The sequence below is a fragment of the Gobius niger genome (assembly GCF_951799975.1).
Source record: "Gobius niger genome assembly, chromosome: 3".
NCBI classification, from domain to species: Eukaryota; Metazoa; Chordata; class Actinopteri; order Gobiiformes; family Gobiidae; genus Gobius; species Gobius niger.
Window position 1 is genome coordinate 39,222,717 of NC_136854.1, and position 27,559 is coordinate 39,250,275.

Sequence of the window (27,559 nt, forward strand, 5' to 3'; positions counted from 1 at the left end):
ACTGGAGTAAAGCCGAGGTCACTGCCGGTGTAACAGGCCAAATTAACCCCCGCACAGTTTAAACCCCAGGTATAGTTTGGCCCGGGCCAAACTATACCCGGGGGTATAAAATAGCCTAGGCTAGACTATACCCCCTGGGCCAGAATATACCTGTCTAACATTTCACAATCTGAACAGATGTTCAGATGTTATTGTTATGTTATCAAAATGGCTATTGTTATTGGTATGTTCTCACTAAAAAAACATTAAGGTTTTCAGAGATTTGGTGATAAAAAAATTTAAAGTTTGACATTGATTTGACTTTTGAAATGTGAACATTGGTAATGACATAATATAGGCCTAGCTAATAATGTTGCATCACATGTCAACTTTGTATGCCTTGAATTACCATAATAACTATAAGCCATTGAAAGTGCAACTAATGGTGACTTGGCGCCATTAGTTCGGCCAAGTCAGGCTCAGATATTTTGTACGTCCTCCACACGTTTGTGAATTGCCCGTTTGGCGAGAGTGCATCAATCGCACAAAAAGTCATATTTACATTTGTACAAAGTTTTTGCAAAATGCCGAGGAGAAGAGGGAAGGCGAGGAGAGAACAGGTGTCAGAGAGGGATTTGAGAGTTAGGCGTTATGTGTGGTGTGACGCTAAGCAGCAATTCATCAAAGGTGTTTGGATACATGCGAATGACAGGTAGTCACCACTGTGGCTTTCTCTCACCAACTTGTATGGAAACTCCTGCAAATGGGGGCGGGACGGTAGCGCAGTGGTTAGCGGGCTCGCTTCACAGCTAGAAGGTCCAGGGTTCGATTCTCACCTGGACGGGGCCTTTCTGTGTGGAGTTTACATGTTCACTAAAAAAACATATACAATAGGCCAGGATGAATGATGTGAGTGAATGCATGGTGGTGGTCAGAGGGACCTTTGGCGCAGACGTGTGCAGTCGCGACAGCGCTTCTGTCAGTCTCCCCCAGGGGAAACTGAAGCTACAAACGTTGCTTAAAGTGAAAGGCGCTATATAAATAAAGGTCTTCTTCTAAATGCACAATGTCGTTGTGTCCTTGGGCAAGACACTTCAACCACCTTGCCTCCAGTGTCTGGGTACATTGATGTATGAATGAGCAATGAGAGAGTGAATGGGTGACTGGTTCCTTACTGTAAAGCACTTTGGGCCTGATAAAGGTAGAAAAGCACTTTATAAGTTGAGTCTATTTACCATTTACCAACTTCTTATAAAGTGTGTCATACTGCCCAAACATGTGCACTCTCTGTATCCAGGGGCGGACTGGCCATATGTTCATTCTGGAAGAGCACAGAAGGGCCACTAGCTCTAGGGCCAGTCCGGCCTCTCGGTTTTCTCCTCTTATCCCCCGCCTTAACCAAGCTTTACCTAAATCTAAAAGCTTAAAAAACCATGACAAAAACTTAAAGCAACGAAAAAAAGCAATGAAAAACCAACAAAATAGCCATAATAACATAACAAAAACACAAGACAGTGACGAGTACACAACAAATCCCCCCCAAAAAACACAAAAAGTGACGAAAAATGTGACGAAAACACACTAAAAAAGTTATGAAAAAGCAACAAAAAATATGACAGAAATGTGGCGACGTGACAAAAAGTTTCAATCACTTTTATAGGTCTTAGCTTTCAAATCAGGCATTACACTGTTGCTCTTCGGTCAAGAAGTGTCGCATTTACGCCAGGGTCCAGGGCCGTTTTTTAGTCCCAGTCCGCCCCTGTCCGTATCCAAAGGTGAAATATATAGGCTATACCCCTCCAAATTGCCAGGTAATCTCTGCAACAAATGCATGGCGTTGTTACACACAACGTACAGATCGTGTGTAGTCCTTGCAAACTTCATACGAAGCCGCCTGAAACCCACGGTCAGTACGTTTATTGCAGGTTGGTCTTACAACTAACGTGCGTTGGCTACGAATGAAGCGTCAGTCGCACGTCCGAGCAGCCTCCGTGTGTAAAGGTTGTATGTTGGGTGCACAGTGATGTGAACGCCACAACTACGTTCTCCACAAACAAAAAATAAACGCAGCAATTTGGGAAACGCCAAAAATCACATGGCCAAAAAGTCGTACATCCGGTTTGTGACCTATAGGCATAAAGTACGAATTAGGCGAAGTTAACCCTGGAGAAACTGTAGACCAAGATAATATTTCAAAGAAGAGTTGGGTCCTTTACTTCACTATATTGCCCCAATGTTTGCAGATTGTGTTCAGCATGGTCAGAACAGAAGGAAAATGCATCTAAAATGTGAGTCATCAAGCGTAAGTGGAAATGTTCAAGTGTTTGGCAAGCAACCTATTGGCTTCTGTCATACTATTGCCCTGACCTTGACATAGTGCATATAGCATATAGCATAAGCCATGCATAACAGTTATATGACTTATACGATCCTTTTGTAATAATGACTTAGTTTGATGGATAATATCTGTGTAAGTATTAATCACAGTTTTACTTCAGTGAAGCAGCAATTTAATGAGGTAAAGTTGGGGGCAAAGTTGTTTTTCATTAAATGTTTATGTAACATAGATAAGCTGCATCCCTCAAAGGCTATATTTGAGGGCTGCCATGTCACATTCAGCGCCATTTCGTGGGCTCCTTCAAATGCGGACGACAAATGTGGCCTTCGTTTCCATGGAGATCGCTCCAAAAGAAGAACGGTTCAAATGTATCTTTCGTGGCCCAGGGAAGTCAGTCTCACTATTTTATTATTATGTTTTTTTTTGTTTTTTTTCCCCATTTCCACGGTTGGCACAGCAACAGTTAACAATGTTTATGCATGTCACCTCCTGCCAGCGTCCAATAGATACAGACGGCGTCTCTGGAATCACCCATATATGGTTATGTTTGAAAACAGTTAAAGGAACAGGCCACCGTTTTTTCCATATTGTGATATGCTCTCACCTGAGCTTAGACGAGTTGATGTGTACCTGTCTGGTCTCTGTGCGTGCCCGTGACGCTTCTAACATCACCCCCGTTTGGAGCTATAGGAATATACTGGGAGAGGCCAAATGCTAACAACATTGTTTGGTTGTTGTGCGTGACTTAGCACACGCACAAAGACCAGACAGGTACGCATGAACTCGTCTAAGCTCAGGTAAGAACATATCTCCGTATGTAATAAAGGTGGCCTGTTCCTTTAAGGGGGAAAACAATTTGGAGAAAAATGTAACAAATGCTGAATTATGGATATAGTTTTCTACTAAATAAAGATACAAAGACACGTAGAGGAGAAAACTGGTTCAACAGCTCATAAATACATAAATAACGGAGAATGCTAACATGGTGCTAGCATCGGGCTAATGGCAACGCTAGCTAGCTCTAGCTATGACTGCCGTTTTTTCACTTCTACTGAACAATCTGCTGTAAAAAAAAAAATCCATATGGGCCTGATTTAGACTTGACTTTATTTGTATGTGATAGATATGTTTATATTTGCCAGAAAATTGCTAAAAAGAGTGAACAGTGTGTTTCCCAAAAGATTCTATTTCCCCCCTCGGCGAGGCCACGCCCCCTTCTATGACGAGATATTGTCTGTATCATAAGGAAGTGAAATAAACTGTCAAACTGGGTGAAACTATTTGGCTAAATCTTCAGTATAATTGTGTTTTGTATGTGTTATACTCGTCCACAGTCCATGAAGAGTAATTGTTGGCCGTCTATGAATTGCAGGTTGAACCATAAAGTAAATCATTGTCCAAGCTCTACCCCTGCATCCAGCCAATAACAGCAGACCCAACACACCTATTAGACGCTGGGAGATAAACTTGTCGGAAAAATACAGACACAATATCTTACCGTCTTTATAACCAGTTGTACCTTGCAGTAAAGATTAACTCCTTTAGTGCTGTAAAATCATTAAAGCGGTTGTTCTGTTACACTGTTGCACTGATTTTTATGTCAGTTTGATCGATCCGTATTTATGGCACAAGTTAGCGAAGGCCACCACTATTAGCTTACTTTCTCCGGCATCTTTCATTTGAACCTCGATGACTGAAACTGGGCAAAGCTATTACCATTTCCACTTTTCTTCCACTTTTTTTTTTTCCTCCTCCCTATCTCTGACTCTTTTCATGTTCCCGAGATCCTTCCTTCATCTCAGCCGTTCTATTTTTCATCACAACCTCATCCTCGTCCATGCCCTCAGACACTTTTTAAACTTAAAGAAAACAGAACCCTTGAAAAAATAAAATAAAAGGAGGAACGAGGTGCCGGGGTGATCACCAGAAAGTTTCTGACACATCGAATCACCCTTAAGCCGCTGCTGAATGTTTTAGAGGCGGCTGGTCCGCTTTTAAAGAGCGGGGAGGGGGGAAAAAAAGACAGACTCTTGTGTCTGCTTGTCTGCTGGGGTTTTTCCGAGGCTGATACCTGCACTGCACTTTTCTCTCATCTCTTTCACACTAATTAGAGGGAGCTACTGGGGACACGCGCCACACCACTGTGCACAGGTGGCTGGGTACACTCGAACTACCAACAGTATTTTCCATCATCTGTGCTATTCCTATCTCTCTTGTTAATCTATTGAGGTCAGTAGTTAATTTGTAAAAGATAATAGTTGTTGCTGTTGCGTGCACGGGCGTTGCATCGGTTCCACAGGTGATATTCGGGACAGCGGCGCGCTCCCTCGGCTTATACTCACCGCATGCATTTCAAAGTAGAGTACACCAATTAAAACTGATGAGGCTCAATATGGGATTTGGAGCTGCCACGGCGAAGCATAGACACATGCAACATGAAAACCAATCACCTGCTCTTTGGTCTGCGGGTCAGGGGAAAGGACTTCTCCCCTCGATCCAGGAGCAGAAGATGAATCCGGGGGGGGCTCCGAGGGGCAGCGGCACGGACAGATGGAGACACAGGAAGCTCCCAAAAGGAAGGCAGAGATTAGAAGGCGATGTCACATGATTTAGCAGGAGAATTGAGACTCTATGATATGAATTTCAAAATGGGAGATAGAGGCGTTCTGATTAGAGTATGTTTTATTAATGTACTACCATGCCAGGTTACACAATTGGAATGATTTATTGTATAATGGTAACCTCTTAACCCCCCGCCGTAACCAAGTGCATTTTCTCCAGTTCAGCTTTACCCAAATCTAAAAGCTTACAGCCTATAGGCCAAAGTAATGGCTCATTTGAAAGCTAAACTGATCTTTCCTTGCATTTTTGTCGCGTTGTAGTCCCTTTTTGACATTTCTTTTCATAACTTTTTTGTCACTTTCCTATTGCTCTTTTGTCACTTTTTCGTCACATTTTTGTCAGGTTTATGTCACATTTTGGTCAAATTTTAATCACTTTTTGTCACTTTTTCATCACATTTTAGTCACTTAAAAAAAAAGAATTCATTTTTTTTCACATTTTTGTCACATTTTCATCACATTTATGTCACTTTTTTGTCACTTTTTCTGTCATATTTTTGTCATTTTTTGTCACATTTTGGTCATATTATACTCTTTTTTTCACATTTTTCATATTATAGTCACTGTTTTATCACATTTTAAAAAAAAATACTTTATTGTGTGGTTTTACATTTCAAATGTGTACATTTTTACATTTCTGTTGTTACACACAATATTTAGTCTTTTTATTTTTTATCCCTTGTGTAGCAAATAAAATCGACAAACAAAACGAGCTATTACATACCTGTGATAGTGGTTCGAATTCATACATGATGGCTAGAAAACACATTTTACTCACATATTCGTATATTTTTGGTCACTTTTTCATAACTTTATTCACATTTTTGTCACTTTTTCTGTCATATTTTTGTCAATTTTTTGTTACATTTTGGTCATATTATACTTTTTTATCACTTTTTTTTTACATTTTAGTCACTTTTTGGTCAAATTTTATACCATTTTTTTCACATTTTGGTCACTTTTTCATCTCATTCTTGTTGCTATTATGTCGCTAGCTTTTTCAAGAAGCTTTTAGATTTGGATAAAGTCAAACTGGAGAAAATGTGCTCAGTTCTTTTCAGAGGTTAAAAGAGCAAACTAATGGAAAATCTGGTAAACACATGGAAGAGTTACATCTCTTTCATTTATTTCTTGTAGACTTTGCACGTTGTTCCTGTGTCCCCACCCCCAAAACACATACACTGGCTAACGCTTCAGCGAGGTACTCCTGACCATCAACCTATTGCTCAATGTCTGGCGTTGGCTCCTCATGCACTGCACTGCGGCTGCTCACTGCCCCTGGAAGTTTGCCCGAGTGGCATTGACGTATGGATCACATGCAGAAGGCAAGTTTCCCTTTGGGGACAATAAAGTAAAACCTCAATGACAACCTTAATGACTTGTTTAACTAATGTGGGCGTCATAATGAAAAGCAGTAAGAAGATTCATTATAGTGTAACCCCTTGAAGTTTGAATGAAGAGACCACTCGAGAAGGTTTAGAGGCTTTTTATGAAGCTCTGGAATCACAAATGAACAAGATGGGTGATCACAGGTGGTTTGACACTGATTCAAGTATTGAATTTGTAATATTCAAGTACAAAAGATAAATGACGCATCGAATCACAAACCACAACAGATTCAAGAGTTGTGTCTATGGAGCTATATGGTCCCCTGACAAGTTAACTAACTGACAAAGATCTACTAGCCTAGATCTAAACTGGACCAAATGTCAATATACATCCCAAAAATGTCAAATAATTACTTAAAACAGAGACTTAACGGTGTTATGTTACTGATCAAACAAACTAAACTGATTTCAAGTTGAGTAAAATGACCAAAATTGCCACAAAATCACAAACAAACCAGTTAATCACACAGCAGTCAAAGGGGGAGGAGCAAAGTAACATACAAATAATGGCAAGTCTAAATCGGGTCCATATGGATGTTTATTCACAGCAGATTGTTCAGTAGAAGCAAAAAAAAAAACAGCAGTCGTAGCTAGTGCTAGCTAGCGTTAAGCATTGGCACGATGCTAACATGTAGCATCATGTTGGCATTCTCCGTTATTTATGTATTTATGGGCTGTTGAACCACTTTTCTCCTCTCCATGTCTTTGTATCTTTATTTGGTAGAAAACTATATTCATAATTCAGCATTTGTTTAAGAAGTTTTTGAGTAATTAGAGAAAGTTTACATTTTTTCTCCAAATTGTTTTCCCCTAAACTGTTTTCAAAAATGACCATATATGGGCGATTCCAGAGATGCCGTCTGTGTCTATGTGAGCTTTTTAGTTAAAGGGACTACACAGAGTTTAAAAATGTTAAAATTAAGTATTTTCCTCCCCCTACATCTTCCAACAATGTCCTAATGTGTAGAATGAGCTCAGACCTGTTCACCACAACTGCCGCTAAAATCCTGCACCGTCACTCAAAAAGGTGTTAATTCAGGTCCAAAGTGCCGTCATGCACAAGCTTAATATAGAAGATGCAGTTACACATATGGCCTGAGGTGGCAGTAGTGAGTATAAAATGGCTAACTTGCACCTAGCCCCTTTAAACACTGCTATTGTTTTAGTTTAAACATTTAGCGTTAGCTGTCGTCATCCTCTTAGTAACAAAATTGCGAGTGAAATGCCTGATTTTTTTTTAAACAAACTACTGTTTAGCTTTTTAAACACTAACACGTTTAAATGAATAGCTTTTTAATGAAGCGCTAATCGATGATAAAAGGGCGTTTTTATTTAATGACATCAAAATCCCCACTTTCCCGCAAACCACATGAACACAAACCAACTGGTTTTCCCGAGATCTTACATCTCGGGAAAAACAACCGTCCCAGTCTACATGAACGCACCATTAAAGCTGATTATGATTTCAATGAACGGATATATTTTGATGTAATTCAATAAACAAAATAGCCTTGTTACAATAGCAGTTAAAATGTGTGAAGCCGACGGAATAATAAGGCAAATGATGATAAATTATTTATTTTGTACTTTACACACACAAGTAAAAAAAAAGTATCTTCATGCTCATCTGATCTCATAAAAATGTCATATATATGGATTATCTTTGTTAACGCTTTTCTGACATTAATTTTCACATTTTTTTTCCATATACAATGAAGGCTTGTTTTAAATATTCAAATATAAAATATGTTATATATAAAATATATATAAAATATGTTCATTTTGTCTGTTCATTTTGTCTGTTCATTTTGTCTGTAGAAATGGTGAGCTATTGTATTCTAATTCGGAGTAGAACTGTTACCTTTTATCTGCTGTTATTTCAACAGGAGATTCAGATAAAGTTGTGTTTTTTTTATTTCGATTATCTATAGAGCTCTCAACAGTTTGGACCCAGAAGGATCCTTTCATCTAACTTGAACGCATCAGTTATGTGTCATATTTAACAGACAATGTGTCACAGTTGGCCGCAGCAAAGGCAATAGACACCTTTATGGCAATTCTTTTTCACAGTTCACTCTAACAGCTGCGGGTCACACTCTGTAACTTCAGCAGGTGTGTTTCCGTCTGCAAGCTGCGTTTGACGTCTCATGCATTTCAATAATAGAGATAGAACAATGTGTGTGATATGTCATTGAACTTTATTAACAAATATAAATTGATTGTGTCGTAATTTATAGTCATTTGCAAAGCTGCCTGTTTAGTATTGTAAAAAAAAGAAAGAAATGTAAAAGGGAACCGCGGTAAAAACGCTATGGCTTCCCTTTCCAAAGCTCAGAGTCTGGTTGAATCCAGTCTTCTCCCATGATGCTTTGCAGACGGAAATCTTGGAAATACTGCAGCAGGTGGCTAAAAGGCAGACAGGACAAATAATGTAAATGTATATAATTGTTGTTATGGCCGCCATCTTGTAAAGTGAAGATTACTGCGCAGTAAAGTGAAGATTACTGCGCAGATTTCGAACTACTCCTGGTATTACTACGCCTTACAATATAGCTCCCCCTTTTATCCGCTTAGAAAATCCACATTGTTTAATTTTGTGTATTATACTTTGTAGTGGAACACTTCACGTAACCATATTTAAATAGGGAAAACGTGGAAGAGCTTGGTAGCTTCTATCTTGACCAGTTTTGGAGCTATAGAGGAGAGGGGGAGAGGCTAAATGCTAACGCCGTCTGTGCTGTGTTTACGTGATAGAAGGCACGGGGGAAGATCAGACAGGTCCTATAGAACTCGTCAAAGCTAAGGTAAGAACATATTTCAGTATGTAAAAACGGTGGCCTATTCCTTTAATCAACAATGAGCTGTAGGCAATTGTAACAAGCTAACCGGGCTAACCTAGCCTGGCTACTTGCCACCAGAACAAATGTCCAGCTTATGGGCTGGATATAGGCTTAAATACTGGGCAGATCCTGGTGTAGACCATGGGGGTATAGTTAAAGATTCATAGGACATGGCAGGAGCAACGAGGGAGACTAGACAGCCTCCAAACAACTGTAGTTTTCAGGCAAGAGCTACTTCCAAGATTGCTAAGAACAAACTCTGAGCTGACGAGCGGCCAGAGCATCTGACTTGAATAAGCACAAGCGTTCAGCTAGGGGCTTTGGGCGCGATTCTGAAGCCCGAGAAGCGCACGGTCTGAACGCAGCATATTTACAGCACTTCAGTCTTCAAAATGGCCTTAAAGGTGCATTATGCAATGTATTTGACTTGGTAGTGGCCAGCGTGGCGCCTATACTTTCCATCATCATGGTCTCTACAATGCTCCAGGATCAATTGTTTGGTAGGTTTTCAGGTGAGAGGGTCCATCAGCAGTGAAAACCTTCCAAACAATTGATCGTAGAGACCACTGTGATCGAAAGTAAAGGCGTCATGCTGACCACTCATACAGCTGCTGGGTCACTACAAGGTCAAATAAATATGAACTTTGTTCCACATTAAATTTACCTTAACTATGTGTGACGTCATTAAAACTGCATGTATATAACATAACATTCACATTCACATTGCTGTGTCTGCAATGACTGTCATGACTTTGTGCAATAATACAACACAAATTACATTATAATGGGACACAGGAGAACAACATGTGTCACATTATAGCTAATGGTCCTTGTATCCTGCCTAATCATTGCATGTAATAGAATGGAAGTCTGAGAAGAAATTGTTTTGACATACATAATGGCGTAAACATTTACATGCCGGATATTACTTTCTATTTTTGCAGTCACAGTTAAGTACTTACAAGTTAGGTTGTTGGCCCTCTGCAATCTCCTCTTTCGGAATTGAGTAAAGTGCTTCATAAGTGCGTTTTTCACCAGATCCATGAATGGCGTAAGAGTTCATCTTATTAACATTAGGAGGGAAGTAACCCCAGGGAATTAGAGCCTCTCCCATCCATCTATCCCCAGTGACCGTGGCACTGAACACCATAGGGAGTTGTTGCTGAATAGAAAAGAGAAGAAAATGTATGATGTGGATAACAACATTTTACAACACTAATAATCAGGATTTACTGCTTACCACAAATGCCTGACCGACGCCTGAAAGCAACAGAATGAGGTGTTGTCCATGTCTAAAAAAAAAATAGCACAAGTTTGTCACTGTTCATAGATTCTAAAAGAGCAATAACAGTAAACTGCTACTTACGGGCACACTTCCACTTCAAGATAGTTTTCTGTAGTGCTGTCAAGGAAAAATGACTCTACAACTGTAAGAGCAAAAAATAAAATGATATTGGCGGCTGCAAAAAGCAAAGTATGTTCAATAAAAAGGCACATCAAATAGAAAGAATAAAGAAGGATGTTCTCGTTCAGTGTGTTACAGTAATGAGGCAAAATGTGTGAGGCTCATTGACTATAAATCCAACTCACTTTAGGTCAATTAGAATCTGCTGTTATTACTCATCTTCATTATGGGGTGTAATTGCTGTGCGACTTTAATAAAGCTAATGGATTTGCCATTAAAGATTAAAGTATCACAAACAGACCCCCATTTCTTATGGCTTCACTAGTTTTACAGATGGATCATCACAACACTTTGTTTAGTGGTACGGAAGTGTTTGTATTTACTTTCATAATATTTCATGAATGATTTGGTGATTTATTATTTAAGAAATGGACTTCTTATTTAGTTGTGGGTTTAGCTCGAAGTTAAAATTAGGGCCCGACCGATATGGATTTTCGGGGTCCGATACCGATATGAAGGGGGTTGGCATGGCCGACAGCCGATATATAGGCCGATATTTTAAGCAGTTTAATTTGATGTTGTTTCAAATCTCAAATAGCCTAAAGTTAAACATTTATTATTATCGTAAAGGTAAATCTTAGAAATACATAGAAACATTGGTCGACCGATGTGGGTTTTTCTGAGGCTGATACCGATTATCAGGGATTTTGATTGGCCGATGCCGATATGCACCACTGAATGTGTCAGTGTTCAACAGTGACTGCAGGGGGCGCTGAATATTCATGTTCAGTAAGTACTTCAGAGGGAGCTTGTTTAAAAGACAAAAATCAGTAGTTGATTCCAAAACAAAAAACTGTGAGTCTGAGGCCTAGGAATTTGTGGGAGGGCTCATTTTCAAGTTCTGACTGAGCTCTTTCCAATGCTAAAAACGGAAAGTCTCTATCACTTTCTGTAATATTTATTTGAAAATATCCTAATATCAGCCGATAATATTGGCCGGCCGATATATAGTTAAAATGACAGTTATTGTCTTTTCCTATTTGAAGTAAGGATAAAGAAGGTATGTTATGTTAAATTGACCCGTCCTACCTTCATAATCCCAGAGTCCGGGAAAGGCGTGTCCGGGGGGTCCAGGAGGGGCTGCCGGGTCGTTAAAAAAGGGACCAAGTACTTGCATCTTCAGCCCCCCTTCCGAAGGCGAGAAGGTAATCCTGATCGGCTCATGGTCCACAGGATCACTGTTCCAGGTGTGCTCGATAGAAAACTGCAGCTGGCTCTGTTGGCTATAAAACACAAACGAGCAGAGTATAAAGAATGTCAGAAAGAGCAACCCACTCATTAGACCCATGTTGATACAAGCTGCAAAACTTGTTTCAGCCTCAGTTGGCTTTCTGTGCTTTTTATAGTCTTATCTTTTGAGTTGTTATCAGGTGAATGTAATGTCTGTTATTCAGTAACCTAGCAATGCCATTAGATCAATCAATATCGGTCTCACAGACACTATTGCTTCAGGATATGACACACACACTTGTATTATTGCATTTCAGGTTATACTAGTCGTAACTGGAAATGTGTTAATGACTTCAGTAGGGCCAAATTATTGCCGGGTTGCAGGTTCTAGAGTGTGATGATGTCACCGGACCCAGTGGGGGGCATTACATTTTCACAAGTCACATCTAAAATGAAAATGTATGATTTACAAAAATGATCATTAATATCAGTCACTTGATCCATGATCTCCCTGTACAAGACCAAAAATGTCCTCAAAAACTAAATAAGTTTACCTCTATATAATATTATAGGCCTTTAGAACACTGTGATGTCACCTGCAACCCAGCAATAGACAGTCCACCTACGGTCCAAGCCATATTATAACTTAATTGTTTTATTACTACAAGCTACGAAGGACAAAACTAAGTAAGTTCAGCAACCACATTATTTAAATAATTATAGTATATAAATAGGGGTGAGAGTAAATAGGTTTGTCTTCTTCCCACTCCTTTTCAGGCTAAAATGTTATTTATTTTATTCTGTTGGCCTATTATAGGGGCAAAGGAAGTACGTTGTATGTAAAGGTAAAGATCTTGGACAGATATGGCTTGTACCCGTGTCTCTGTATTTGTTATTGAACACTGTTTCTATAGTTTTGTTTGTATGGCTCGTAATAAAAGGTTCATTTTTGTCAAATTTTTGCTGCATTTTTGTCACATTATTTTCTTTTTTTGTGTGAGTCTTTGTCTCTTTTTGCTGCACTTTTGTCCCTTTTTTGTCACTATTGGACATATTTGTGTCGCCTTTTTGTCGCTTTTTGGGTAATGCCAAAATGTGCTCGGTTCAGGTGGAGGTTAAGAGGTTAAATAGATATTAAAAGTTCTATGGTGGTTCAATATATAGTTCACAAATGGTGCATTGCTTCTGTATAAAGATCTGCTCTGTAAAAGATCTGCCATTTAAATAAACAGCTCTTCTCGCCTGGAAAAATCAGCTGATTGAACACCATTCACCAAAACATCCGGTAAAAAATCGCGGAAATAAACAGTAACAGTGAAGCTCTGCATTGATTGTTAACATTAACCTAACATTGGCACATTGTTCGCATGGCAGAAACTTCCTTATGAAATGAAAACTTTCTAACTGAGTACAACAAGCTAAAAAATACCTCATTCCTCCCTTGAAACGAAACTCCTCAGACAGCCGGAACCTTTCTTCTTCAGTGCTCTGCTCTAACCCGGAACTACTTCCGTGTTGCACCTTTTCGCTGATTGGTTGTTTTTTGTTTTCCTCAAAACAGACGGCGGCGCGACTGGGGAATAATGATGGGATAATGCTCTAATTTTTTTTCTTTTAACACACATTCTTGTTAAAGCAGTCGTTTTGTCCTGAAATGAATCCCATCGTTTTGACATTCGCGGTTGATGAAACAAAAAAAGTTTATATGACAGGACCAAGCGCCTAACTCGGCAGAATAATAAGCCGAGAGTGATTAGCTTCTCCAGCTAAACTAAAGCTCCTTCTTTGGGCGATGCCTAGTAACCTGATTTGATCACTACACTGCCAGCTGACGCGTGGGACTGGTTTCATTTACTCTTTGAGTAGCTTATATGAAGTGATTTGGAACGAACTGTAAATCTCTGATCAAGAATGGAAGCAGAAATTCAGTTCTTGCGAGACCAAGGTACGAACCGCCTCTCCAATCCTAGAATGCAAGATTTCAATTAGACGGTTATGGCAGAACCTGCTTATGTGCTAAAAATTGCTTTATCTATGTATTTATTAATGTGAATTTAACAGCTGTGTTTTGAAAGCCTTTAAATGCGGATAAAAAGTTGTTATTAACCCCTTAACCCCACCGTGACCGAGTGCATTTTCTCCAGACCTATAAAACTCTTCTAAACTTCTTCCTCGTTATAATTTTCACGTGTTCGTCCTTTTTGGTTGCGTTTGTGTTATTTTTTTAAAAATATGTTTTGTTCACATATTTGTGGCTGGATCACAGTTCCATTACAAATGTGGCCAAAACGCTACATAAAAGAAATGAAGAGTGACAAAAACGTGACGGAAAAAAGCATTAAAAATGTCATTAAAAATACGCAACAAAACGACTAAGACATGATAACACAAACAAGGAAGAAGCTTAGGTGAGTTTTGTTTGTCTTAGTTTTCAAATGAGGCGTTACACTGGCCTATAGGCTGGAAACTCCAGTCGAGAAGCTTTTAGATTTGGGTAACACTGGGGAAAATGTGGTTAGTAAAGGCTTATTTGGTCTTTTTGTGGCCCAGCAGCTGAGTGGTTAGCATGGCACCTTTGTGTTCCATTTTGGTGACCTCCAAGACGCTAGGGGTGGACCATATCATTATCGCAATATATATATATATATTTTTTTTTAATATCATTGTGGACACAATATAATTTCTGTTCCGCTCAGCTCCATCAAAGCAGCATAAACACTGACTGTAGAACACGGGGTCAGGTGCTTAAAAAGTAAAATGAAATGAATGATGTAAACTGCTAGATTAGATCATATTTGCAAGTAAATTAGTATGCCGTTAAAAAAGAATAAAATGTCACTGAATTAATCTTTCCAATTGGCGTAAGTCTGGGATTTTGAAATAGTTTGTCCATTGTCAATTATATTGTCAAATATATCATTATCTTGATATTTCTTTTTTATATTGTGATATAGATTTTAGGCCATATCGCTATGCCCTACAAGACGCTCTAGGATCAATTGTCTTCTGGATGGAATGTATGCGTAACCATGGAGATAGTTCATCAGCAGAACAAAGAAACACCAGAAACCTCCAAAACAATTGACTCTGTGCATAACTTCAAATCATAACAACACTGCCCAGAAGTGACTTCCTGTTTCGATCCAGCACGCCAAAATAAAAGCACACAGCTTTTTTTTTTCTGCTGATGAACCATCTCATGGTTTCGCATACATTCCATCCAGAAGACCTGCCAGAAACCCAAAAAACAATTGATGCTAGAGCATCCTAGAGGTCACCATTATAGAAAGACAATCTGCCATGCTAACCACTAAAACAGCTGCTGCATGTGTCCATTAAAGGTCAAATATGTGCTATTATCAACTTTTTTGATTTTTGTTCTTTTCTGTTTTTAGTCCAGAGGTTAAACTCTGCCCTGAGCCAGTATCAGCATGGACACAATCCTCAAGCCTCATCTCCGGTATGATCCACATGGGAGCTTTAACATGTAATTTGATTTTAATGATGATGAAACTGTGTTTATATATTATTTTTAGATTGAAGTGGAGGCACAGGTTGCAACCCCCTGGACGACTGATCGAGGGTTTGTTCAGATTTTTCTTTGGCAGATCTGCAATCATTATTGACGTTTAGGCCACCGTTTTTACATACTGAGATATGTTCTTACCTGAGCTTAGACGAGTTCATTTGTACCTGTCTGGTCTTCACACATAGCGCAGAAGGCTTTAGCATATAGCCTCTCCTCTATAGCTCCAAACGAGGTGAAGATTGAAGCTACCAAGCTCTTCCACATTTTCGTTATTCAAATATGGCTACACGATCCAAGTATAGTCTCACAAAATTAAACAATGTGAATTATCTAAGCGGATTAAAAGAGGTACTATATGGTAAGGCGTAATAATACCAGGAGTACTTCAACATCCACGCATTCATATCTTCACTTTACTGTGCGGACGCTGAAGTACTCCTGGTATTATTGCGCCTTATAGTTCCCCTTTTTATCCGCTTAGAAAATCCACATTTTTTAATTTTGTGTAACTGTACTTGGATCGTGTAGCACTTCATGTAACCATATTTAAATAGGGAGAAAGGCTGAAGAGCTTGGTAGCTTCTGTCTTGACCTTGTTTGGAACTATAGAGGAGAAGAGGAGAGGCTAAATGCTAACGCCGTCTGTGCTATGTTTACGTGACTGAGGGCACGAGTGAAGACCAGACAGGTACAAATGAACTTGTCTAAACTAAGGTAAGGACATATCTCAGTATGTAAAAACGGTGGCCTATTCCTTTAAACTGTGGTGGTTTGATTTAAATCTTATTTCTTAAATCTGAAATGTTTCAGTATAATGGCTCCCTTGGTTGTTGAGTATGATCGTCACATAGAAGAGATGACTGAACAGCTTCAGAAATACCAGGTAAACTTTGTGTTTTTAACTAAACAAACGCTAATGTGTATTAAACTTAAATGTCTGTCACTTGCATTAACAGTCCCAAATGGCAGATGTGAAAGTCAAGTTGGACAGAGTCATCAAGGAAAATGAAAGGTATACATTGTTCAAGTAGTTTTGTGCTCTGGTTTGAGTGTAAACTCTATTTCCACCTGTACTTATCAGGCTTTATATTACAAGGCTGCCTTATTATTAGCGACCTGGTGTTAATTGAATTAACAAAAATGTGTCCTTGGTTTCCGTAAAACTTGTGTGAGAAAAAAGGAATCCATTTACTAAAACCTCTTGGGTATAAATTTCAGAAAATGTATAGAGTTAATTAAAAAGCAGTGAGGGAAGACGAGGTCTTTTGTGCGTGACAAAGGTCATGTTCTTTTATTAGTGAGTGACCATCCACTTGACAATGTGCTAATTAAAATTACCTTACAAAAAATAGTTTCATTACTGCCAGGCAGGCTCTTGTTAAAATTCAAGAATAGACGACAGCCAACAAAACAGCATTTTATTTCTAGTCAGTCCAGAATCTGTGATTTAAAAATGACCTTTAAACCCTCACCTTTTTCAGGCTGCACACTGAGCTCAGAGAGTCAGTGGAGAAGCAGCTCCAGGCCATGCCAGTGTCCTTAACCGCGGAGGGCAGCGCGTTGGAGGAGGAAACAATCATCAAAAACCTTCAAGAGCAGATACAACTCTCCGAACAGGTTTCTTTAATCCTGCAATTGCAATAACTGTATGAATGTGTGTGGTTTTTCCATCTTTCATTATCAAGTGGAGCTAAATTCATCAACATGTTTAGGAGCGAGGGCAGGCCATGGAGCTGTGGCAGACGACATCCCAGGAGCTCGACCGCCTTCAGCAGATCTATCAGAAGACTATCTCCGACGGACAGATGCACGACGCACACAAGCAGCAGCTAACAGTTCAGTAATTACTATCACCACAGTGTCACACGTGCACCACTAGATGGAGCCATTTCCATTACAACGACTGGCTCATGTTAATGATGTACAGTGGTTTAGTGTAATTGCAAGCAGTTAAGTTTTATTTCTGCTATTTTGCCTTAACAGGATCAGCTTGCTCAATTCCAGCAACACACACACAAGCTCCAAATGGCAAATCAGAAGCTCGAAATGGTAAGTGGTTGATTAAAAGCTTGTTGAATTATCCTCTCCTAATTAAATATGCGGTGGAACTGTGGCCCTCATTGTTGAAATTAACATTGTTTTCTTAATTACCTCTGTAACTTCGCAAGACTGTTTTCCGTCTTTCCCTTCCTTTGTAGGTATTAGATCTGCACAGGTGGTGTTGTAGTTCTTCTGCTCCCGGTAATTTAGTCCAAGTGTTTTTTTTTTGCAGAGAACACACATAGTGACATGTAAGCCTGGTCCTGCTCCTGAGAACAATGGGAGAGTAATACAATAGCCGACTGATTAATCTTTAATGACTGTACAAGCAAGAGCTCTGCAGGCTTTCCCCTCGAGTCTTTCCACTTTGTTTGTGGACAGATCAGTCGACATGTATGTTTTTGTCAAGTGACATTTTGAAGATGCCAAACAAATGGGACTCTTGTCTTTCTTGCCGCACACAGACCAACCAGCAGTTTTTAAAGACATTAACAGAGCAGACGACAGAGATGGAGGAGCTACAAAGTCAACACAGGTAATTCCCACTTAACCTCCTGAACCAAGGACATTTTCTCCAGTTCAGCTTTACCCAAATCTAAAAGCTTCTCGACTGTACCGCCTCATTTGAAAGCTAAGACCTACAAAACTGATTGTGTCTTTTTTGCCACATCAACGTATTTTAATTTAGTTTTAGTCTTTTGACGAAAATGTAATTACATTTTAGTCGAGATTTAGTCTAGTTTTAGTCGATTAAATTGCAAGTACATTTAGTCAACTTTGCATTTATAATAGTCATTATAATCCTATTTAATCAGGTCCTCTGCTTCATGGAGCTGCTCCCACATGAACAAAGCTCAGAGCTGCTCCTTTGGCAGAGAATTTACATGATCTGAGGCTCTTTCAGACTGTCAATAGAAGTTTGGATGATTTTAGTCTCTCCTTTTCATTTTTATTTAGTCTGTCTATCTGGACATTTTAGTCATAGTTTTAGTCTCATGAAAAACGTTTAATTTAGTTTTAGTTCAATTTTAGTCGACAAAATTAACACTGGTCCCCACCGTTTATATAACATTTTTTAAGCGTTTTGTGTCTTTTTCATCGCTTTTTTTTGTCTTGTTTTCGTCTTGTTTTACTCGTGTTTTCATCTTGTTTTTGTCTGGCTTTTGTGTCTTTCTCATCGCTTTTTTTGGTTTGTGTTTTTGTCTTGTTTTTCTTGTTTTTGTGGCTTTTTCATCCCTTTTTTTTGTCTTCTTTTCGTCTTGTTTTTGTGTCTTTTTCATTGCTCCTTTGTCTTGTTTTTGTCTTGTTTTGGTTTTGTTTTTTGTCTTGTTTTTGTCTTGTTTTTGTCTGTTTTTGTGCCTTTTTCATTGCTTTTTTCATTGCTTTTTTGTCGTGTTTTATCCTGTTTGTGTACATTTTTTGTCGCTTTTTTGCCACATTTTTCTTGCGTTTTCAACTGTCACTAGTTTGATGCTTTTTTATTTTATTTTATTTTTTTAGACTTTTAGATTTGGGTAAAACCATACTGTAGAACATGTGCTCGGTTCGTGTGGGGGTTAGGAGGTTAACATTCGCTTTCTGAATGACCTAGTTTAAGCAAATAAAAAAAATGCATTTTTTTCTGTTTTTAGACAGTCTAAGGCTGAACTGAGAACAGCCACTGCCAAAGTCAACGAGATGACCAAATTACTGCAGATTCTCCAGGAGCAGATGCAGCGACGGGTGAGTGAGTAAACTGGGCAAAGTGAGCTGATTAAATAGAAACTGATCAGAGGACGGTGCATGTGTTCAGGAGGGCGATGTAGCGGAGGCTCAGGGGCGAGAGAATGCCTCTGACAGACGACTGCAGCAGCTCCAATCTGCCCTGGGACAGCTCGAGTCCAGGTGAGCACATGCCAAACTGTTAGCATGACCTCATCTTTTTACAGGCTCTTCTTATCTGTAGCAAAGTCACTTGTATTCTGCGCCTCTATTGAGAATCAGCGTCACACAACAGATCAAATATACTTTGGAATCTGTTTAAGTGTCCTCTTGTACTTTTATTAAAATTTGTAGTAACATTAACCTCTTATCCCCCGCCTGAAACGCATTTACTGCAGTTCGGCTTTACCCAAATCTAAAGCTACTCCACCGGAGAACAACAGTGACCAGTAAAAGTGATAGGCGCCACATTTGTGTGTTCATCTCTGATTTTTGTAGCTTTTTGTCATGTTTTTGTTGATTTTTCATTGTTTTTTTGTATTATTGTTGTTGTGTTTTTTTCATTGTTTTATTGACATGTTTTCGTCACATTTGTCATGTTTTTATCTGTTTTTGTCGCCTTTTTGTCATGTTTTTATCATGTTTTTGATGATGATTTGATTCATTGCAATTTATTTTTTAGTTTAGTACTTTTTCATCACTTTTTTGTGTGCTTTTATGTTAAGTTTTCATTACTTCGTTGTTACATTTTTGTCACATTTTTATTAAATTTTTGTCGTGCTTTCTTATCTGTCTTTTGTCGCTTTTTTGTCATGTTTTTGTTGCTTTTTCATTGCTTTTTTTGTTGTGCTTTTGTGGCTCTTTTATGGCTTTTTTGTCCAATTTTTTAAGCATTTTTGTATTTTTTGTCGTGTTTTCGTCACATTTTCGAAGCATTTTTGTTGTGTGTCCCCTTTTTTCATGTTTTTGTTGCTTTTTCATTGCTTTCATGGTTTCATTTTGTCGTTTTTTTCCCCACATTTCTGCTGCTCTTTCATTGTTTCTTTTAAAATTCCTCTTTTGTCGTGTTTTTGTCACAATTTTGTTGCATTTTCATCCTCACTTTGATCACTATTTTGATACTTTTTCTCAAGAAGCTTTTAGATTTGGGTAAAGCCAAACTGTGCTCGGTCCAGGTGGGGGTTAAGAGGTTAAAAAGAAATGCCTCTCTGTAGATGAAATGTGCTCCCTTTATCCTTTTGTCACTCTCCATTGATCGCATTGATGATCATGATGACACCTGTTGTCCCGCCTAGATTAAACGCTGCCACACAAGAAGCAGAAACTGTCCGCCGAGAGCAAAGTGTTTACGAGAGAAAGGTTGGGGAGATCCAGACCCGCTGCACCACTTTAGAGGAGGAGAAATACGCTGCTCTCGCCAAGGTTCGAGAAAGCGTTCAAGCAGCTGAGGAGGCCGCCCTGCAAAAAGAGCAGGTATCTCATTGTTTATGGGCGTCTGAGGAAATGTGCCTTTCTTTGTTTCGGAGTTTGTGGACCGGTCTTGCCTTTTCTCCCAAGGCCCTGTTGAGAGAAAAACACATCACAGAAGAACTTGAAAAGACAAAGGAGGCCATTAAACAGCTGATCCAAGGTGCAGCAATCCGTACAAGAAAAGAGGTGAGGAAGTTCCAGTCCTCCAACACCGGCATATTCCTCACATGTTTTAACAGTATCACTTGATTGTGGGCAGGTGGAGAATGTTCGCAAACAGTGCAACGTTCAGATCCTCAGAATGACAGAGGAGTTGTCTGCGCTACAGCTCGTAAGGCCCCTCTTACGTTAAAGGATGGGTGTTTTGTCACAGTAAAACAAGTCTTTACCCTTTTCTGCTTTTTTTCCCCCTCTCTCTCGCTTCAGGAGTGTGCAGACAAACAGTTACAGATTGAAAGGTCTCTTCGAGAGAGAAAAGCTGTCGAGGAGGAACTGGAAAAGGTAGAATTTCTAGCTATTTTTGGAATCCACTTAGTTCATTACAAAACAATATACAGTTGGAGGAACACCCTGTGGAATTTCTTTCTTTCTGCCTAAATTGGTCATAAAATGCGGTCTGAACTTTATTAAAATCACAAGAATTAATAAACAGTGTCTGCTTAAACTAGTACCACCCAAACAATTACATTTTATCATATTTGTATTGGCCATAGCATGTAAGCATACACAGGATAGGGAGGAACAAGTGAGTACACCCTTGGTTTTAATATCTGGTTGGCTCACACCCAGGGCTGGGTATTGTTTGTACTGGTACTTTAATGATACATGCTTTTTGAAACCTATACTAAAATATTTGTCATATAGAACCATAAAACAGATTAATCATGTTCCTTTTTTCATTTGTATCATTTGTTTGAGGTGAAACAATCCTTTAAAGGGCATAAAAAAACACTTTTTAAGATATTCTCTTTTTCTCTTTTTTCAATATCTACCTGTACCAAACCTTTTTTTCCCCCAATACCACACTGGTATCGTTTAACGGTACCCAGCCCTACTCACACCTGACTCTAAATGTCTGCATAAACTTGTCTAATTAGCTCTTGGAGAATGCTTAACCAAGGGTTTACTCACTTATTCCTCCCTGTCCTGTGAATATTTACATGTTATGGCCAATAAAGCAGACACTGTTTACTTATTAATATGATTTAAATAAAGATCAGACCATTTATGACTAATTTAGGCAGAAATGTACGAAATTCCGAAGGGTGTACTCACTTTTTCCTACTTTAGGTGTACAAAGAGGGCAGAGCAGAACCAGAGTTCAGAAAATTGGAGGCTCTTCACCAGCGGTGTTTGGAGGCTGAGAGAAGGAGAGAAGACATAAACATCACTCTGCAAAGCACCCAGAGCAAACTGAAGAAGATGGAGATGGAGTAAGTGGACGATACCTGTTTCAGTTCTTTCACACGTCTCGGAGCTGTAAGGTGACAGTGGAGCGGTGCCATCTGCTGCTGCTAATGATGTTAATATGGTAATATCATGTTATTCCACTCGCCATCTGCCCAGCTCACCCTACTCTTTTGATATGTTCATCAATCTGCAGCTACAGTGAGGAGCTGTCCCGGTGCCAAGAGGAAGTACGACGGCTGCAGAGCTCTTTGGCTACGGCCAGGGAGGAGTGTGTGAGCATCAGTGAGGAGCGCCTTAAACTGCAGCAGGAGAACACACAGCTCCGCAAAGACATGGACGATCTGAGAAAGTTGAACGTGATTGATCAGAAGAAAGCCAAGCAACAGGTAATCATAATTTCTAATAACATCTGATGCTGAGAAGAAGCCGAATGCCCATCTTAACTGCACATGCGTGGATCACTCAGGCTCCTAATTTTGGCTACCAAACAAAACCACTCCGCCATTGAAATGTGTGAGCGAGTTCAGGTAGCGGAGCGTAAAGACTGAAGTATACGGAGCCATAACCGTGACCCATAAGGCTCACGGGCATTGGTTTAAAGACTATAAGTCTCAAGTGACATTTCTTGCAAATATTTATGTTGTCAATATCTTGAAAGCGAGGGAAAAGTCAGGACGGCGGCTCCATAGGCAGGAGCGGACCATAGTGGACCATAGTGGACCATAGTGGACCATAGTGGACCATAGTGGACCATAGTGGACCATAGTGGACTATAGTGGAACCATAGTGGACCATAGCGGACCATAGCGGACCATAGCGGACCATAGCGGACCATAGCGGACTATAGCGGACCATGTGGAACCATAGTGGACCATAGCGGACCATAGCGGACCATAGCGGACCATAGTGGAACCATAGTGGAACCATAGTGGAACCATAGTGGAACCATAGTGGACCATAGCGGACCATAGCGTACTATAGTGGACCATAGTGGACCATAGTGGACAGGGGACGACCTGGGATCAGCCCAACACAGACACCGCCACTTTTTAAAAATAATTTAAATTTGTCTTGAAATCGCAGGAAAAAGTTCCAAAACGGTGTTGATGTTAAAGGGACTATACAGAGTTTAAACATGTTAAAATTAAGTATTTTCCTCCCCCTACATGTTCCAACAATGTCCTAATGTGTAGAATGAGCTCAGACCTGTTCACCACAACTGCCTCTAAAATCCTGCACTGTCACTCAAAAAGGTGTTAATTCGGGTCCGAAGTGCCGTCATGCACAAGCTTAATATAGAAGCTGCAGTTACACGTATGACCTGAGGTGGCAGTAGTGAGTATAAAATGACAAACTTGCATCTAGTCCCTTTTAAATATAGTGGGTAAATTTCCGTCTGTCAAATTAGTGATTAGTGATATGTTGTACCATCAGATCACTCATAAAATAATATACAAATAAAGTAAATTTAGATGGCGTATGTATCTCTGGTCACAATAATATTAAAAAAAGATTTTGTTTACTGTCCACTTCCTACAAAAAAAAAAAAAAAGAAATGGAAAAATCTAATTCCTGTTTAAATGTAATGATTGTCGGCGACATGAGGCCACAGTTTCAGACCCTGCACTTTGTCCACAACAGTCGCTTTCGAGGGTCAGAAATGTTTTTTTATGTGAACAAGGACTAGGCTAGTCGTCTCTACATATGACGACCGTTCAGTTCTTTCAGTCTGTCTCCGTACGCAGCCCTGGTTGTAAAAATAGACTTTTTAAGCTAATATTGTAACAAGCTCAAAACACAAAAACAAAAACACTTTATATCAACAACTTTCCAGCGGTTTAAACGGTCCAAATCTCACTTAAAACATTTTCAGATGTCACAACGGGAGCAGGAGTGTTGCTTAAAGGAGCGTGAACTGGACGCTCAGATTCGCGAGTTGGAAGAAACCGGACGGAGAAACAGTGCTGATCTAACCCGGCTTCTCACAGCGCAGCAGAAAACTACTCAGCGCTGGAAAGAAGAGGCCAAAAAGCTGATCCAGGACTTTGAGAGTAAAATGACGAGCCACAAGTAAAGACACAAGAAGTAAGGTTTTTAATGTGAAGAAAGAAAATGGCATATTTATAGGATCTATGTATTTTTTTTAGGTCGGAACTGAATCGTCAGAAGCAACGTTCACATGAGCTTGAATTACAGCTTGAAACGGATCGAGTCACAATTACAGAGGTTTGTTTAACCAAAGCGTATCTTATACAATACAGTGCCAGGCCAAACAAAAATCACCCCCTGGATCTAACTGTTGTGATCTAAGTTCAGCAACACTGAACGATCATTAGAGCATGCAAACTTTATTTGTGTAGACTTTTTCTTTGGTCAGGCAGTGTATATGAATATATTAGGTACATTTCCCACAGCAGAAAACCCTGCTCTGTTTGCAAGAATGTGTAACACAGGTCTTGCGAAGTGCTGTTAGGGTAATAAAAAAGTGCAGAAGAAAAGAGCAGTGCCAAACTAAAGTTCAGTGTCTAAGGATTAGAAAAAATGTAAAACAACACATTTTTTGAAGAGGGATTCATTAGATATTGCATTTTGATTGCATTATTTTCACCCACATAACGCGTTGTATTAGGTCTTCACAAAAGTACAGTATTGCAAATTTTGGAATCAAATGGCATTTTAAGACATGAACATTATTGATTAAATGTAAAGTGGAATATCCCTATTGGATGTAATGAGGCTGTGAACAACTGTTTCAAAAGCATTTTGTTTATCCTTTAAGAAATCACTCTTTCAAAAGCAATTGTTTTTTTGTGAAGGTGAGATAAATATTGACTGATTTCCACTTTAGCTGACCTCAACATGCCTCCAGCAAAAACTCATGAAGTCAATCGATCTTTTGTTTGCCTTGTCTGCTTTAAGAAAGGCTCGTCCATGACTTCTATCTCTCTCTCGAGAATACACAAGTATTTCATTGAAGATTTTGATTCAAGTGATCAAAAGTTGCCAAATGGTATTTGTTCCCGCTGCAGAAACATCCTCTTGGATGTCGACAGGGGAAAGCCTGCTGCTCTGGATGATCCAGTTGATTTTTCAACTTTGAACTATACAGTCCTGACAAGTCACTGAACTTAAAGATTTGCAGAGTTGCCCATGCAGTATTTGCATGATTGCTCGGAGCTAAAGTGGTAATCAGTCAATATTTATCTCACCTTCTTCACCTTGCTTTTGAAAGAGTGATTTCCTAATGGATATACCAAATGCTTTTGAAATAGTTATTCACTGCCATTTTACATTTATATTCATAATTTCCATGTCTTAAAATGCCCTTTCATTCCAAAATTTGCAATACTATACTTTTGTGAAGACCTCAAAATCTCGTTATTTGGGTGAAAATAACCATATTTTATTTCAAAATGCAATATCTAATGAATCCCTCTTCAAAAAATGTGTTGTTTTACATTTTTATAATCCTCAGACACTAAACTTTAGTTTGGCACTAATCTTTCTTCTGCACTTTTTTATGACCCTAACAGCATTTTGTAAGACCTGTGGTAATATACATTGCCTTGTGTTACAGTATGAACGGCAGCTTGCAGAGTATCAGGAGAAGTCCAGTCGTCTACAGATACGTCTCACACAGGCTGAACAAAAAGCAGCTACAGCTACACAACAGGTAAAGTATCATTCTGTCGCATACAGCTGTTACTTTGTGAAACTGAAATGTGTCTGAATAATATACCTGTATATATTTCACTATCTCCAGTCTTTATCAGAGACAGAATTATGATAACAGTGTGGTAAACTGACATGTAAAACTGTGTGCGTCCCTTATGCCAGTTTGTTCTTGTTTCCAGTTAAATATGATGACGTCACGGCAGAGGAAAAGACACTTGGCCGAACAAGAGACAATTTAAGGCACTTCTAGTTTTGATGAAAGATGTTCAACTGTGAATTTGTAAATGTGTTTTCTTTATCACTCTACACACGTACAATAAACAAATATATAAAAAATATTGTATTATTTTTTCTTTCAGTGTACAATTTAATGGAGGGCTGCCCTCATTAAAAAATATTTTCACAAGTAAAGTCCTGTTGCAGGGTTATTCAAATACTGGTCTAAAACCCTTAATATTATATTTATTTCCCTCCATCAATATTGACCTCAAATATTGGCTAAATATGGAGAATTGCATGAAATATGTAATAATAGAGAGATGGGGACTTTATTTTGTGGCCAGGTATCCATATTTGTTTGTAAATTGTGAATTATTCTATTAATTAATTTGCAGTTAGTCCATGGAGGGTCTTCAGTACCAACTGTAATGTCTAAGGATTTGGACACTGTGTGTCTTTGCAATTATCCAGATCCTTTAGACCACAAGGGTTGACAGGACCAAACACCCGGTTTATCAAAAACAATGCATGTACCAAGCATCGCCACTAGGTGGTACTAGTACACAAGCACAGATCGTACAAATACTGTAAACTAAGAGAATTAAGAAAATATCAATGTAGGCCATCTCCAATTAGCTTAACTAAACAAATACCTGTGTGTGTAAAATAGGACATTGTGCTTAGTCCAGATTGAACATGTGTTGCTTTGATCATGGGTTTGATAGAATTGATAATTGACAAGATCTTATATTGTGATTGTAATCTTTTGCAGAAGACTGGATGACTTTCTGAAGGCTGGTTTCAAGACTGTATGGTTCCTAATCATAGACCGCCTACAGGGGACTACTCTATCTCGCAAGTCAAAGCTGCACACATTTCCATCCGGGCAGTAGCCTGTGTGTTTGTACCATATATTTTTGTGCCAAGTGCTTTTTTCACTTTTGGTTCAGGTGACTTTGAAAATACTCTAAAGGTTTTGGACATTGGCAAAGAGGAAGATGACACAAATGTACAGCTATGCTCAGAACAGCTGTCACATGACCGTCATATGTGCTGGTGATGGCTGCTGGGTTAGAGAAACACACACACAGACATATTAGGTCTATAGGGAACTACTTACATCCTTCGTCCAAGTCTCAGGTGAAAGCAATATCACCCCTTGGAAAGAAAACAAACACCTATGTCATTAACTAAATCAATACTGAGATGAGCAGCATATAACGTTTCTACTCTGAGCTGTGTACAATTGAAAGACAAATTAAGTAAAAACAACAGGTAGATAGGCAGAGTATTTGTAGAGCAATTGTAAACAGCAAAACCTAATAGTCCTTTGTTGTATCGGTTTTTAAACCCATTTGAATTGATGCACCAACACCAAATGTGGAGAGCATGTGTTTAAATTGAATTAAGTTCTGGGCAGTCTAATGACTTGTGATTCATTGTCCGTGTTTACGGACCATTGCCCTTTGCTCTGAGCTCGCATCCTTATTTTCTTGTTTTAACTACCTATTTGTATTGTATAAAGTGGTGTAAGTTCATGACTTGAAACGAGTATACTGAGAATGATCCCTGGAAAAGAGTAACCCACACCCAACTGAGGATGTTGATCAACCTTTATTTAAGATTCACTATTTTTATATTTGTATGGATGAGCAAACAATCTTTATTTTATACAGTTAACCTTTTTTTTTGCCTTGATTTTGTTTTTCAAGGA

General features: G+C 39.0%; 2 protein-coding genes and 1 long non-coding RNA gene across 4 annotated transcripts in view; 2 read left to right on the forward strand and 1 right to left on the reverse strand.

Moving 5' to 3' along the window:
* Positions 1-27,559, forward strand: part of LOC306960932 — a 377,440-nt gene that overhangs the window by 121,685 nt on the left and 228,196 nt on the right. The window lies entirely within an intron of this gene.
* On the reverse strand, positions 8,565-13,309 carry cUnh4orf33 (chromosome Un C4orf33 homolog). The gene is made up of 6 exons (XM_079553505.1): positions 13,231-13,309; positions 11,661-11,854; positions 10,533-10,593; positions 10,407-10,458; positions 10,129-10,328; positions 8,565-8,732 (listed from the first exon to the last, which is right to left on the reverse strand). The coding sequence occupies exons 1-6, from the start codon at positions 13,233-13,235 to the stop codon at positions 8,636-8,638; spliced, it is 609 nt and encodes a 202-aa protein (XP_079409631.1). The 5' UTR covers positions 13,236-13,309; the 3' UTR covers positions 8,565-8,635.
* Positions 13,421-25,936, forward strand: sclt1 (sodium channel and clathrin linker 1). Of its 2 annotated transcripts, XM_079553375.1 has the most exons (21): positions 13,422-13,746; positions 15,197-15,261; positions 15,338-15,384; positions 16,141-16,213; positions 16,287-16,342; positions 16,812-16,947; positions 17,043-17,165; positions 17,314-17,379; positions 17,835-17,905; positions 19,002-19,092; positions 19,163-19,254; positions 20,367-20,544; positions 20,629-20,727; positions 20,801-20,872; positions 20,968-21,042; positions 21,832-21,974; positions 22,145-22,337; positions 23,825-24,021; positions 24,099-24,177; positions 25,529-25,624; positions 25,806-25,936. In XM_079553375.1, the coding sequence occupies exons 1-21, from the start codon at positions 13,713-13,715 to the stop codon at positions 25,863-25,865; spliced, it is 2,046 nt and encodes a 681-aa protein (XP_079409501.1). In that variant the 5' UTR covers positions 13,422-13,712; the 3' UTR covers positions 25,866-25,936. The 2 variants fall into 2 exon arrangements, with proteins under 2 accessions (XP_079409502.1, XP_079409501.1); XM_079553376.1 differs by lacking the exons at positions 25,529-25,624; positions 25,806-25,936 and having other exon boundaries at positions 13,421-13,746; positions 23,825-24,036; positions 24,099-24,169.

Coding starts and splice junctions, on each gene's coding strand:
- sclt1 (XM_079553375.1), top strand. CDS start 13,713: ATGGAAGCAGAAATTCAGTTCTTGCGAGACCAAG. Junction 16,214..16,286: donor AACAGCTTCAGAAATACCAG/GTAAACTTTGTG, acceptor TTGCATTAACAG/TCCCAAATGGCAGATGTGAA. Junction 20,873..20,967: donor AGTTGTCTGCGCTACAGCTC/GTAAGGCCCCTC, acceptor CTCTCGCTTCAG/GAGTGTGCAGACAAACAGTT.
- cUnh4orf33 (XM_079553505.1), bottom strand. Junction 10,459..10,532: donor CTTGAAGTGGAAGTGTGCCC/GTAAGTAGCAGT, acceptor TTTTTTTTTTAG/ACATGGACAACACCTCATTC. Junction 8,733..10,128: donor GAGGGCCAACAACCTAACTT/GTAAGTACTTAA, acceptor TCTGCCTTTTAG/CCACCTGCTGCAGTATTTCC.